Raw genomic sequence first — 15,577 nt, forward strand, 5'->3', positions numbered from 1 at the left:
ATCGTGTGGTGATGATGATTGGTGATTTTGGGTTGGATTGTATCGTGTGGTGATGATGATGATTGGTGATTTTGGGTTGGATTGTATCGTGTGGTGATGATTGGTGATTTTGGGTGGGATTGTCTCGTGTGGTGATGATGATGATTGGTGATTTTGGGTGGGATTGTATCGTGTGATGATGATGATTGGTGATTTTGGGTTGGATTGTATCGTGTGGTGATGGTGATGATTGGTGATTTTGGGTGGGATTGTATCGTGTGGTGATGATGATGATTGGTGATTTTGGGTTGGATTGTATCGTGTGATGATGATGATGATTGGTGATTTTGGGTTGGATTGTATCGTGTGATGATGATGATGATTGGTGATTTTGGGTTGGATTGTATCGTGTGGTGATGATGATGATTGGTGATTTTGGGTGGGATTGTATCGTGTGATGATGATGATTGGTGATTTTGGGTTGGATTGTATCGTGTGGTGATGATGATGATTGGTGATTTTGGGTTGGATTGTATCGTGTGATGATGATGATGATTGGTGATTTTGGGTGGGATTGTATCGTGTGATGATGATGGTGATTGGTGATTTTGGGTGGGATTGTATCGTGTGGTGATGATGATGATTGGTGATTTTGGGTGGGATTGTATCGTGTGGTGATGGTGATGATTGGTGATTTTGGGTGGGATTGTATCGTGTGGTGATGATTATGATTGGTGATTTTGGGTTGGATTGTATCGTGTGGTGATGATGATGATTGGTGATTTTGGGTGGGATTGTATCGTGTGATGATGATTGGTGATTTCGGGTTGGATTGTATCGTGTGGTGATGGTGATGATTGGTGATTTTGGGTGGGATTGTATCGTGTGATGATGATGATTGGTGATTTTGGGTGGGATTGTATCGTGTGGTGATGATGATTGGTGATTTTGGGTGGGATTGTATCGTGTGATGATGATGATGATTGGTGATTTTGGGTGGGATTGTATCGTGTGGTGATGATGATTGGTGATTTTGGGTGGGATTGTATCGTGTGATGATGATGATGATTGGTGATTTTTGGTCGGATTGTATCGTGTGATGATGATGATGATTGGTGATTTTGGGTGGGATTGTATCGTGTGATGATGATGATGATTGGTGATTTTGGGTGGGATTGTATCGTGTGGTGATGATGATTGGTGATTTTGGGTGGGATTGTATCGTGTGATGATGATGATGATTGGTGATTTTTGGTCGGATTGTATCGTGTGATGATGATGATGATTCGTGATTTTGGGTGGGATTGTATCGTGTGGTGATGATGATGATTGGTGATTTTGGGTTGGATTGTATCGTGTGGTGATGATGATGATTGGTGATTTTGGGTGGGATTGTATCGTGTGATGATGATTGGTGATTTTGGGTGGGATTGTATCGTGTGGTGGTGATGATGATTGGTGATTTTGGGTGGGATTGTATCGTGTGGTGGTGATGATTGGTGATTTTGGGTGGGATTGTATCGTGTGGTGGTGATGATGATTGGTGATTTTGGGTTGGATTGTATCGTGTGGTGATGATTGGTGATTTTGGGTGGGATTGTCTCGTGTGGTGATGATGATGATTGGTGATTTTGGGTGGGATTGTATCGTGTGATGATGATGATTGGTGATTTTGGGTTGGATTGTATCGTGTGGTGATGATGATGATTGGTGATTTTGGGTTGGATTGTATCGTGTGATGATGATGATGATTGGTGATTTTGGGTGGGATTGTATCGTGTGATGATGATGATGATTGGTGATTTTGGGTGGGATTGTATCGTGTGATGATGATGATTGGTGATTTTGGGTGGGATTGTATCGTGGTGATGGTGATGATTGGTGATTTTGGGTGGGATTGTATCGTGTGGTGATGATTATGATTGGTGATTTTGGGTTGGATTGTATCGTGTGGTGATGATGATGATTGGTGATTTTGGGTGGGATTGTATCGTGTGATGATGATTGGTGATTTAGGGTTGGATTGTATCGTGTGGTGATGGTGATGATTGGTGATTTTGGGTGGGATTGTATCGTGTGATGATGATGATTGGTGATTTTGGGTGGGATTGTATCGTGTGGTGATGATGATTGGTGATTTTGGGTGGGATTGTATCGTGTGATGATGATGATGATTGGTGATTTTGGGTGGGATTGTATCGTGTGGTGATGATGATTGGTGATTTTGGGTGGGATTGTCTCGTGTGATGATGATGATGATTGGTGATTTTTGGTCGGATTGTATCGTGTGATGATGATGATGATTGGTGATTTTGGGTGGGATTGTATCGTGTGATGATGATGATGATTGGTGATTTTGGGTGGGATTGTATCGTGTGGTGATGATGATTGGTGATTTTGGGTGGGATTGTATCGTGTGATGATGATGATGATTGGTGATTTTTGGTCGGATTGTATCGTGTGATGATGATGATGATTCGTGATTTTGGGTGGGATTGTATCGTGTGGTGATGATGATGATTGGTGATTTTGGGTTGGATTGTATCGTGTGGTGATGATGATGATTGGTGATTTTGGGTTGGATTGTATCGTGTGATGATGATTGGTGATTTTGGGTGGGATTGTATCGTGTGGTGGTGATGATGATTGGTGATTTTGGGTTGGATTGTATCGTGTGGTGGTGATGATGATTGGTGATTTCGGGTTGGATTGTATCGTGTGGTGGTGATGATGATTGGTGATTTTGGGTGGGATTGTATCGTGTGGTGATGGTGATGATTGGTGATTTTGGGTTGGATTGTATCGTGTGGTGGTGATGATGATTGGTGATTTTGGGTTGGATTGTATCGTGAGGTGATGATGATGATTGGTGATTTTGGGTGGGATTGTATCGTGTGATGATGATGATTGGTGATTTTGGGTTGGATTGTATCGTGTGGTGATGATGATGATTGGTGATTTTGGGTTGGATTGTATCGTGTGATGATGATGATGATTGGTGATTTTGGGTGGGATTGTATCGTGTGATGATGATGGTGATTGGTGATTTTGGGTGGGATTGTATCGTGTGGTGATGATGATGATTGGTGATTTTGGGTGGGATTGTATCGTGTGATGATGATGATGATTGGTGATTTTGGGTTGGATTGTATCGTGTGGTGATGATGATGATTGGTGATTTTGGGTTGGATTGTATCGTGTGGTGATGATGATGATTGGTGATTTTGGGTGGGATTGTATCGTGTGATGATGATGATGATTGGTGATTTTGGGTGGGATTGTATCGTGTGGTGATGATTGGTGATTTTGGGTGGGATTGTATCGTGTGATGATGATGATGATTGGTGATTTTGGGTGGGATTGTATCGTGTGATGATGATGATGATTGGTGATTTTGGGTGGGATTGTATCGTGTGATGATGATGATGATTGGTGATTTTGGGTGGGATTGTATCGTGTGATGATGATGATTGGTGATTTTGGGTGGGATTGTATCGTGTGGTGATGGTGATGATTGGTGATTTTGGGTGGGATTGTATCGTGTGGTGATGATTATGATTGGTGATTTTGGGTTGGATTGTATCGTGTGGTGATGATGATGATTGGTGATTTTGGGTGGGATTGTATCGTGTGATGATGATTGGTGATTTAGGGTTGGATTGTATCGTGTGGTGATGGTGATGATTGGTGATTTTGGGTGGGATTGTATCGTGTGATGATGATGATTGGTGATTTTGGGTGGGATTGTATCGTGTGGTGATGATGATTGGTGATTTTGGGTGGGATTGTATCGTGTGATGATGATGATGATTGGTGATTTTGGGTGGGATTGTATCGTGTGGTGATGATGATTGGTGATTTTGGGTGGGATTGTATCGTGTGATGATGATGATGATTGGTGATTTTTGGTCGGATTGTATCGTGTGATGATGATGATGATTGGTGATTTTGGGTGGGATTGTATCGTGTGATGATGATGATGATTGGTGATTTTGGGTGGGATTGTATCGTGTGGTGATGATGATTGGTGATTTTGGGTGGGATTGTATCGTGTGATGATGATGATGATTGGTGATTTTTGGTCGGATTGTATCGTGTGATGATGATGATGATTCGTGATTTTGGGTGGGATTGTATCGTGTGGTGATGATGATGATTGGTGATTTTGGGTTGGATTGTATCGTGTGGTGATGATGATGATTGGTGATTTTGGGTGGGATTGTATCGTGTGATGATGATTGGTGATTTTGGGTGGGATTGTATCGTGTGGTGGTGATGATGATTGGTGATTTTGGGTGGGATTGTATCGTGTGGTGGTGATGATTGGTGATTTTGGGTGGGATTGTATCGTGTGGTGGTGATGATGATTGGTGATTTTGGGTTGGATTGTATCGTGTGGTGATGATTGGTGATTTTGGGTGGGATTGTCTCGTGTGGTGATGATGATGATTGGTGATTTTGGGTGGGATTGTATCGTGTGATGATGATGATTGGTGATTTTGGGTTGGATTGTATCGTGTGGTGATGATGATGATTGGTGATTTTGGGTTGGATTGTATCGTGTGATGATGATGATGATTGGTGATTTTGGGTGGGATTGTATCGTGTGATGATGATGATGATTGGTGATTTTGGGTGGGATTGTATCGTGTGATGATGATGATTGGTGATTTTGGGTGGGATTGTATCGTGGTGATGGTGATGATTGGTGATTTTGGGTGGGATTGTATCGTGTGGTGATGATTATGATTGGTGATTTTGGGTTGGATTGTATCGTGTGGTGATGATGATGATTGGTGATTTTGGGTGGGATTGTATCGTGTGATGATGATTGGTGATTTAGGGTTGGATTGTATCGTGTGGTGATGGTGATGATTGGTGATTTTGGGTGGGATTGTATCGTGTGATGATGATGATTGGTGATTTTGGGTGGGATTGTATCGTGTGGTGATGATGATTGGTGATTTTGGGTGGGATTGTATCGTGTGATGATGATGATTGGTGATTTTGGGTGGGATTGTATCGTGTGGTGATGATGATTGGTGATTTTGGGTGGGATTGTATCGTGTGATGATGATGATGATTGGTGATTTTTGGTCGGATTGTATCGTGTGATGATGATGATGATTGGTGATTTTGGGTGGGATTGTATCGTGTGATGATGATGATGATTGGTGATTTTGGGTGGGATTGTATCGTGTGGTGATGATGATTGGTGATTTTGGGTGGGATTGTATCGTGTGATGATGATGATGATTGGTGATTTTTGGTCGGATTGTATCGTGTGATGATGATGATGATTCGTGATTTTGGGTGGGATTGTATCGTGTGGTGATGATGATGATTGGTGATTTTGGGTTGGATTGTATCGTGTGGTGATGATGATGATTGGTGATTTTGGGTTGGATTGTATCGTGTGATGATGATTGGTGATTTTGGGTGGGATTGTATCGTGTGGTGGTGATGATGATTGGTGATTTTGGGTTGGATTGTATCGTGTGGTGGTGATGATGATTGGTGATTTTGGGTTGGATTGTATCGTGTGGTGGTGATGATGATTGGTGATTTTGGGTGGGATTGTATCGTGTGGTGATGGTGATGATTGGTGATTTTGGGTTGGATTGTATCGTGTGGTGGTGATGATGATTGGTGATTTTGGGTTGGATTGTATCGTGTGGTGATGATGATGATTGGTGATTTTGGGTTGGATTGTATCGTGTGGTGATGATTGGTGATTTTGGGTGGGATTGTATCGTGTGGTGATGATGATGATTGGTGATTTTGGGTTGGATTGTATCGTGTGGTGATGATTGGTGATTTTGGGTGGGATTGTATCGTGTGATGATGATGATGATTGGTGATTTTGGGTCGGATTGTATCGTGTGGTGATGATGATGATTGGTGATTTTGGGTTGGATTGTATCGTGTGGTGATGATGATGATTGGTGATTTTGGGTGGGATTGTATCGTGTGATGATGATGATGATTGGTGATTTTGGGTGGGATTGTATCGTGTGGTGATGATTGGTGATTTTGGGTGGGATTGTATCGTGTGATGATGATGATGATTGGTGATTTTGGGTGGGATTGTATCGTGTGATGATGATGATGATTGGTGATTTTGGGTGGGATTGTATCGTGTGATGATGATGATGATTGGTGATTTTGGGTGGGATTGTATCGTGTGGTGATGGTGATGATTGGTGATTTTGGGTGGGATTGTATCGTGTGGTGATGATTATGATTGGTGATATTGGGTTGGATTGTATCGTGTGGTGATGATGATGATTGGTCATTTTGGGTGGGATTGTATCGTGTGATGATGATGATGATTGGTGATTTTGGGTGGGATTGTATCGTGTGATGATGATTGGTGATTTTGGGTTGGATTGTATCGTGTGGTGATGGTGATGATTGGTGATTTTGGGTGGGATTGTATCGTGTGATGATGATGATTGGTGATTTTGGGTTGGATTGTATCGTGTGGTGATGATGATTGGTGATTTTGGGTGGGATTGTATCGTGTGGTGATGATTGGTGATTTTGGGTGGGATTGTATCGTGTGATGATGATGATTGGTGATTTTGGGTGGGATTGTATCGTGTGATGATGATGATGATTGGTGATTTTGGGTGGGATTGTATCGTGTGGTGATGATTGGTGATTTTGGGTGGGATTGTATCGTGTGGTGGTGATGATGATTGGTGATTTTGGGTTGGATTGTATCGTGTGGTGATGATGATGATTGGTGATTTTGCGTGGGATTGTATCGTGTGATGATGATGATGATTGGTGATTTTGGGTGGGATTGTATCGTGTGGTGATGATGATTGGTGATTTTGGGTGGGATTGTATCGTGTGATGATGATGATGATTGGTGATTTTTGGTCGGATTGTATCGTGTGATGATGATGATGATTGGTGATTTTGGGTGGGATTGTCTCGTGTGGTGATGATGATGATTGGTGATTTTGGGTTGGATTGTATCGTGTGGTGGTGATGATGATTGGTGATTTTGGGTCGGATTGTGTCGTGTGGTGGTGATGATGATTGGTGATTTTGGGTTGGATTGTATCGTGTGGTGATGATGATGATTGGTGATTTTGGGTTGGATTGTATCGTGTGATGATGATGATGATTGGTGATTTTGGGTTGGATTGTATCGTGTGGTGATGATGATTGGTGATTTTGGGTTGGATTGTATCGTGTGGTGATGATGATGATTGGTGATTTTGGGTTGGATTGTATCGTGTGGTGATGATGATTGGTGATTTTGGGTGGGATTGTATCGTGTGGTGGTGATGATTGGTGATTTTGGGTGGGATTGTATCGTGTGGTGGTGATGATGATTGGTGATTTTGGGTTGGATTGTATCGTGTGATGATGATTGGTGATTTTGGGTGGGATTGTATCGTGTGGTGATGATGATGATTGGTGATTTTGGGTTGGATTGTATCGTGTGATGATGATGATGATTGGTGATTTTGGGTGGGATTGTATCGTGTGGTGATGATGATGATTGGTGATTTTGGGTTGGATTGTATCGTGTGGTGATGATTGGTGATTTTGGGTGGGATTGTATCGTGTGGTGATGATGATGATTGGTGATTTTGGGTTGGATTGTATCGTGTGGTGATGATTGGTGATTTTGGGTGGGATTGTATCGTGTGGTGATGATGATGATTGGTGATTTTGGGTTGGATTGTATCGTGTGGTGATGATCATGATTGGTGATTTTGGGTTGGATTGTATCGTGTGGTGATGATTGGTGATTTTGGGTGGGATTGTATCGTGTGGTGATGATGATGATTGGTGATTTTGGGTGGGATTGTATCGTGTGATGATGATGATGATTGGTGATTTTGGGTGGGATTGTATCGTGTGGTGATGATGATTGGTGATTTTGGGTGGGATTGTATCGTGTGATGATGATGATGATTGGTGATTTTTGGTCGGATTGTATCGTGTGATGATGATGATGATTGGTGATTTTGGGTGGGATTGTATCGTGTGGTGATGATTGGTGATTTTGGGTGGGATTGTATCGTGTGGTGGTGATGATGATTGGTGATTTTGGGTTGGATTGTATCGTGTGGTGATGATGATGATTGGTGATTTTGCGTGGGATTGTATCGTGTGATGATGATGATTGGTGATTTTGGGTGGGATTGTATCGTGTGATGATGATGATGATTGGTGATTTTTGGTCGGATTGTATCGTGTGATGATGATGATGATTGGTGATTTTGGGTGGGATTGTCTCGTGTGGTGATGATGATGATTGGTGATTTTGGGTTGGATTGTATCGTGTGGTGGTGATGATGATTGGTGATTTTGGGTCGGATTGTGTCGTGTGGTGGTGATGATGATTGGTGATTTTGGGTTGGATTGTATCGTGTGGTGATGATGATGATTGGTGATTTTGGGTTGGATTGTATCGTGTGATGATGATGATGATTGGTGATTTTGGGTTGGATTGTATCGTGTGGTGATGATGATTGGTGATTTTGGGTTGGATTGTATCGTGTGGTGATGATGATGATTGGTGATTTTGGGTTGGATTGTATCGTGTGGTGATGATGATTGGTGATTTTGGGTGGGATTGTATCGTGTGGTGGTGATGATTGGTGATTTTGGGTGGGATTGTATCGTGTGGTGGTGATGATGATTGGTGATTTTGGGTTGGATTGTATCGTGTGATGATGATTGGTGATTTTGGGTGGGATTGTATCGTGTGGTGATGATGATGATTGGTGATTTTGGGTTGGATTGTATCGTGTGATGATGATGATGATTGGTGATTTTGGGTGGGATTGTATCGTGTGGTGATGATGATGATTGGTGATTTTGGGTTGGATTGTATCGTGTGGTGATGATTGGTGATTTTGGGTGGGATTGTATCGTGTGGTGATGATGATGATTGGTGATTTTGGGTTGGATTGTATCGTGTGGTGATGATTGGTGATTTTGGGTGGGATTGTATCGTGTGGTGATGATGATGATTGGTGATTTTGGGTTGGATTGTATCGTGTGGTGATGATGATGATTGGTGATTTTGGGTTGGATTGTATCGTGTGGTGATGATTGGTGATTTTGGGTGGGATTGTATCGTGTGGTGATGATGATGATTGGTGATTTTGGGTGGGATTGTATCGTGTGGTGATGATTGGTGATTTTGGGTGGGATTGTATCGTGTGGTGATGATGATGATTGGTGATTTTGGGTTGGATTGTATCGTGTGGTGATGATTGGTGATTTTGGGTGGGATTGTATCGTGTGGTGATGATGATGATTGGTGATTTTGGGTGGGATTGTATCGTGTGGTGATGATTGGTGATTTTGGGTGGGATTGTATCGTGTGGTGATGATGATGATTGGTGATTTTGGGTTGGATTGTATCGTGTGGTGATGATGATGATTGGTGATTTTGGGTGGGATTGTATCGTGTGGTGATGATTGGTGATTTTGGGTTGGATTGTATCGTGTGGTGATGATGATGATTGGTGATTTTGGGTGGGATTGTATCGTGTGGTGATGATTGGTGATTTTGGGTTGGATTGTATCGTGTGGTGATCATGATGATTGGTGATTTTGGGTGGGATTGTATCGTGTGGTGATGATGATGATTGGTGATTTTGGGTTGGATTGTATCGTGTGATGATGATGATTGGTGATTTTGGGTTGGATTGTATCGTGTGATGATGATGATGATTGGTGATTTTGGGTGGGATTGTATCGTGTGATGGTGATGATTGGTGATTTTGGGTTGGATTGTATCGTGTGATGATGATGATTGGTGATTTTGGGTGGGATTGTATCGTGTGATGATGATTGGTGATTTTGGGTCGGTTATATTCTGTGCCGATGCAGTGACCCGCTCCCTTCTCCTCCGTTTCTTTTCTCAGATATACAAGAGGAAGACTGAAGCTGCGAAGAAGGAGTATCTCAAAGCTCTGGCTTCTTACCGAGCCAGCCTCGTATCAAAGGTAGGAGAGGATCCCAGCCTCCGAGGCCAGACATTGACAGCAACATACTATCTCATCAATAAAACACTCTGTTTACTTCAATCTCTCAACAAACATACCTCATCTTTCCGCGTGACTCATTGCCCACCGATTGTGGGCACCTGCAGGGCAGGTGAACCCAACTCCGTATCTGACCCGTGCTGTACCTGACCTGGGAGTGTTTGATGGGACAGTGTGGAGGGAGCTTTACTCTGTATCTAACAATGTACCTGACCCTGGGAGTGTTTGATGGGACAGTGTAGAGGGAGCTTTACTCTGTATCTAACCCTGTACCTGACCCTGGGAGTGTTTGATGGGACAGTGTGGAGGGAGCTTTACTCTGTATCTAACCCTGTACCTGACCCTGGGAGTGTTTGACGGGACAGTGTAGAGGGAGCTTTACTCTGTATCTAACCCTGTACCTGACCCTGGGAGTGTTTGACGGGACAGTGTAGAGGGAGCTTTACTCTGTATCTAACCCTGTACCTGACCCTGGGAGTGTTTGATGGGACAGTGTAGAGGGAGCTTTACTCTGTATCTAACCCTGTACCTGACCCTGGGAGTGTTTGATGGGACAGTGTAGAGGGGGCTTTACTCTGTATCTAACCCTGTACCTGACCCTGGGAGTGTTTGATGGGACAGTGTAGAGGGAGCTTTACTCTGTATCTAACCCTGTACCTGCCCTTGGGAGTGTTTGATGGGACAGTGTAGAGGGAGCTTTACTCTGTATCTAACCCTGTACCTGCCCTGGGAGTGTTTGATGGGACAGTGTAGAGGGAGCTTTACTCTGTATCTAACCCTGTACCTGACCCTGGGAGTGTTTGATGGGACAGTGTAGAGTGAGCTTTACTCTGTATCTAACCCTGTACCTGACCCTGGGAGTGTTTGATGGGACAGTGTAGAGGGAGCTTTACTCTGTATCTAACCCTGTACCTGACCCTGGGAGTGTTTGATGGGACAGTGTTGAGGGAGCTTTACTCTGTATCTAACCCTGTACCTGACCCTGGGAGTGTTTGATGGGACAGTGTAGAGGGAGCTTTACTCTGTATCTAACCCTGTACCTGACCCTGGGAGTGTTTGATGGGACAGTGTTGAGGGAGCTTTACTCTGTATCTAACCCTGTACCTGACCCTGGGAGTGTTTGATGGGACGGTGTAGAGGGAGCTTTACTCTGTATCTAACCCTGTACCTGACCCTGGGAGTGTTTGATGGGACAGTGTAGAGGGAGCTTTACTCTGTATCTAACCCTGTACCTGCCCCTGGGAGTGTTTGATGGGACAGTGTAGAGGGAGCTTTACTCTGTATCTAACCCTGTCCCTGCCCTGGGAGTGTTTGATGGGACAGTGTGGAGGGAGCTTTACTCTGTATCTAACCCTGTACCTGACCCTGGGAGTGTTTGATGGGACAGTGTAGAGGGAGCTTTACTCTGTATCTAACCCTGTACCTGCCCTGGGTGTGTTTGATGGGACAGTGTAGAGGGAGCTTTACTCTGTATCTAACCCTGTACCTGACCCTGGGAGTGTTTGATGGGACAGTGTGGAGGGAGCTTTACTCTGTATCTAACTCTGTACCTGACCCTGGGTGTGTTTGATGGGACAGTGTAGAGGGAGCTTTACTCTGTATCTAACCCTGTACCTGCCCTGGGAGTGTTTGATGGGACAGTGTAGAGGGAGCTTTACTCTGTATCTAACCCTGTACCTGACCCTGGGAGTGTTTGATGGGACAGTGTAGAGGGAGCTTTACTCTGTATCTAACCCTGTACCTGCCCTGGGAGTGTTTGATGGGACAGTGTGGAGGGAGCTTTACTCTGTATCTAACCCTGTACGTGACCCTGGGAGTGTTTGATGGGACAGTGTGGAGGGAGCTTTACTCTGTATCTAACCCGTGCCTTGTGTATTTTTTATTTTGTGTTCACAGACGGCCGCAGATTCGAGCGAGACGGACGCGCTCCAGACGGTGCAGCAGACGCTGGCATCGACCACCCTCTCCCCGGCCCTGCTGGTGACCCCTGCCCCCTCCCAGCCAGCCGCCCCCTCCCCCCCGGTGCAGCCGAGCGCCCCTCGGGCCCTGGCACCGCGCCAGGACTCGGTCACCACCCGGCACATGGCCTCGGTGAGCCAGAGCCTGCTGACGGTGCTGCCCGCCACCCTGCGCCTGGGCACGCCAGCTCCGCAGCTGGTTCAGGTCCAGCTCCCCATCGTCGGCCCCCCTCAGCTCACCCAGGTCCGTCTCCAGCGCCTGCAGCCCCCACCCCCCCTCCAGCAGAAGCCCCCGCCTCCGCTGCAGGCCATGCCCCCGCACCCACCGCCCCTCCAACCCAAGCTGCGCCAGGGGATCCCCCAACCCCCCCCACTGCAGGTCCAGATCATCCAGCTCCAGCAGCTGGCCCCCGCCCACCTCCAGCCGGCCCCTGCCCCTCCCCCACCCGCCATCGCCCCCTGCCCCCACCCACGGCTCGCCCTTCCCGAACAGTCTCCGGCTCTTCCCGAGGTCATCACGCAGGTGAGTGGATTCCTCGGTGTGGTCTGTCTCGCTCCGACACCGACTGGTGCTGGGGTTTAGTCCCAGGGGAGAGTGTACAGGGGCTGTGGGGGGAGATTAAATGGGTGGGGAGAGTGTACGGGGGGTGTGGGGGAGATTAAATGGGTGGGGAGAGTGTACAGGGGCTGTGGGGGAGATTAAATGGGTGGGGAGAGTGTACAGGGGCTGTGGGGGGAGATTAAATGGGTGGGGAGAGTGTACAGGGGCTGTGGGGGGAGATTAAATGGGTGGGGAGAGTGTACAGGGGCTGTGGGGGGAGATTAAATGGGTGGGGAGAGTGTACAGGGGCTGTGGGGGGAGATTAAATGGGTGGGGAGAGTGTACAGGGGCTGTGGGGGGAGATTAAATGGGTGGGGAGAGTGTACAGGGGCTGTGGGGGGAGATTAAATGGGTGGGGAGAGTGTACGGGGGGTGTGGGGGAGATTAAATGGGTGGGGAGAGTGTACAGGGGGTGTGGGGGAGATTAAATGGGTGGGGAGAGTGTACGGGGGGGGTGGGGGAGATTAAATGGGTGGGGAGAGTGTACGGGGGGTGTGGGGGAGATTAAATGGGTGGGGAGAGTGTACAGGGGGTGTGGGGGAGATTAAATGGGTGGGGAGAGTGTACAGGGGCTGTGGGGGGAGATTAAATGGGTGGGGAGAGTGTACAGGGGCTGTGGGGGGAGATTAAATGGGTGGGGAGAGTGTACAGGGGGTGTGGGGGAGATTAAATGGGTGGGGAGAGTGTACGGGGGGTGTGGGGGGAGATTAAATGGGTGGGGAGAGTGTACAGGGGCTGTGGGGGGAGATTAAATGGGTGGGGAGAGTGTACGGGGGGGGTGGGGGAGATTAAATGGGTGGGGAGAGTGTACGGGGGGTGTGGGGGAGATTAAATGGGTGGGGAGAGTGTACAGGGGGTGTGGGGGGAGATTAAATGGGTGGGGAGAGTGTACAGGGGGTGTGGGGGAGATTAAATGGGTGGGGAGAGTGTACGGGGGTTGTGGGGGAGATTAAATGGGTGGGGAGAGTGTACAGGGGGTGTGGGGGAGATTAAATGGGTGGGGAGAGTGTACAGGGGCTGTGGGGGGAGATTAAATGGGTGGGGAGAGTGTACAGGGGCTGTGGGGGGAGATTAAATGGGTGGGGAGAGTGTACAGGGGCTGTGGGGGGAGATTAAATGGGTGGGGAGAGTGTACAGGGGGTGTGGGGGAGATTAAATGGGTGGGGAGAGTGTACGGGGGGTGTGGGGGAGATTAAATGGGTGGGGAGAGTGTACAGGGGCTGTGGGGGGAGATTAAATGGGTGGGGAGAGTGTACGGGGGGTGTGGGGGAGATTAAATGGGTGGGGAGAGTGTACAGGGGCTGTGGGGGAGATTAAATGGGTGGGGAGAGTGTACGGGGGGGGGTGGGGGAGATTAAATGGGTGGGGAGAGTGTACGGGGGGGGTGGGGGAGATTAAATGGGTGGGGAGAGTGTACAGGGGCGGTGGGGGAGATTAAATGGGTGGGGAGAGTGTACGGGGGCTGTGGGGGGAGATTAAATGGGTGGGGAGAGTGTACAGGGGGTGTGGGGGGAGATTAAATGGGTGGGGAGAGTGTACGGGGGGGGTGGGGGAGATTAAATGGGTGGGGAGAGTGTACGGGGGGGGTGGGGGAGATTAAATGGGTGGGGAGAGTGTACGGGGGGGGGTGGGGGAGATTAAATGGGTGGGGAGAGTGTACGGGGGGGGGTGGGGGAGATTAAATGGGTGGGGAGAGTGTACGGGGGGGGTGGGGGAGATTAAATGGGTGGGGAGAGTGTACGGGGGGGGTGGGGGAGATTAAATGGGTGGGGAGAGTGTACGGGGGGGGTGGGGGAGATTAAATGGGTGGGGAGAGTCTGTGAACTGTTTGTCTCTCACTGTGCCTCATCCTTCTCTCTTTCTCACTCCCCCCTCCCCCCCCCAGGAGGAATCTCCGCCCCAGGCTGATGTGGAACTGGTGAGCAGCTCGCCGACCCCTCCCTCCGAGGCCTCCTCGACCCCCCTGTTGTGTGTGCGGACAGGGTGTACAAACTGTCCCGTGTCCAGCACTGACTGGGACAGTGAATATTGCAGCAACGAGTGCGTGGTCAGTCACTGCAGGTGAGAGGGACACGGCGACGCTATTAATTCACAGGTGACCCTCCCTCCGTCCGGCCTCGGCCCTCGCACGGTTCTGTGTCAACACCTGAAAAGGCCATTCGGCCCGTCGGACTCGTGCCAGCCCTTTGAAAGAGCTCTCCGATTGGACTCTTTCCCCGCAGCCCCGTGAATTTTTTCCCGTTCCAATGATTTATTCGCCCGGTCGAATGCCACGATTGAGTCTGCTCCCTCCGCCCGATCAGATCAATAAACTCACTGGGTGAAAGGTCCCTCGCCCCAGCAGCTTCGACTCCCGGTTATCCGAAACCCGTGCTCACCTCTCCCCAGTCGAAACACTTTCTCCCCGTCGACTCTTACAAACCCCCTCCGCCCCCACCCCTCGAAATATTCAACCTGAAGGGGGGGACAGGGTCAGAGAGACCTGGGGGTGAATGGACACAAATCTTTAAAGGTGACAGGGCAGGTTGAGAAAGTGGTTTAAAAAAAGCATCTGGGATCCTGGGCTTTATAAATAGAGGCACAGAGCACAAAAGCAAGGAAGTTATGATGGTCCTTTATAAAACACTGGTTCGACCACAACTGGAGTATTGTGTCCAGTTCTGGGCACCGCACTTTAGGAAAGATGTGACGGCCTTGGAGAGGGTGCAGAGGAGATTTACCGGAATGGTCCCAGGGATGAGGGACCTCAGTGATGTGGAGAGACTGGAGAAGCTGGGATTGTTCTCCTCAGAGCAGAGAAGGTTAAGGGGAGATTTGATCGAGGGGTTCAAAATCAGGAAGGGTTTTGAGAGAGGTCGGGGAGGGCTGTGGAGGGGAGGGGAGGGGAGAGGGGGCCGGGTTCATTGTCCATCACCAGCAGTAGATCGGGACTCCCGTCACTGACCAGCTGGCCCAGTCCTGAAGGACCCGCCTGTCTCACTGTGGCTGGTTTTCTTCGAAGGCAAAGTGGACGA

General features: G+C 47.6%; 1 protein-coding gene across 1 annotated transcript; it reads left to right on the forward strand.

Moving 5' to 3' along the window:
* Positions 1-9,803: 9,803 nt before the first annotated feature.
* On the forward strand, positions 9,804-15,167 carry LOC137309146 (TOX high mobility group box family member 4-like). Its single transcript, XM_067977439.1, has 3 exons — positions 9,804-9,965; positions 11,901-12,485; positions 14,449-15,167. Exons 1-3 carry the CDS (start codon positions 9,804-9,806, stop codon positions 14,626-14,628), a joined length of 927 nt encoding a protein of 308 aa, XP_067833540.1. The 3' UTR covers positions 14,629-15,167.
* The last annotated feature ends 410 nt before the right edge of the window (positions 15,168-15,577 follow it).

Source organism: Heptranchias perlo, unplaced genomic scaffold (assembly GCF_035084215.1).
Source record: "Heptranchias perlo isolate sHepPer1 unplaced genomic scaffold, sHepPer1.hap1 HAP1_SCAFFOLD_1499, whole genome shotgun sequence".
NCBI classification, from domain to species: Eukaryota; Metazoa; Chordata; class Chondrichthyes; order Hexanchiformes; family Hexanchidae; genus Heptranchias; species Heptranchias perlo.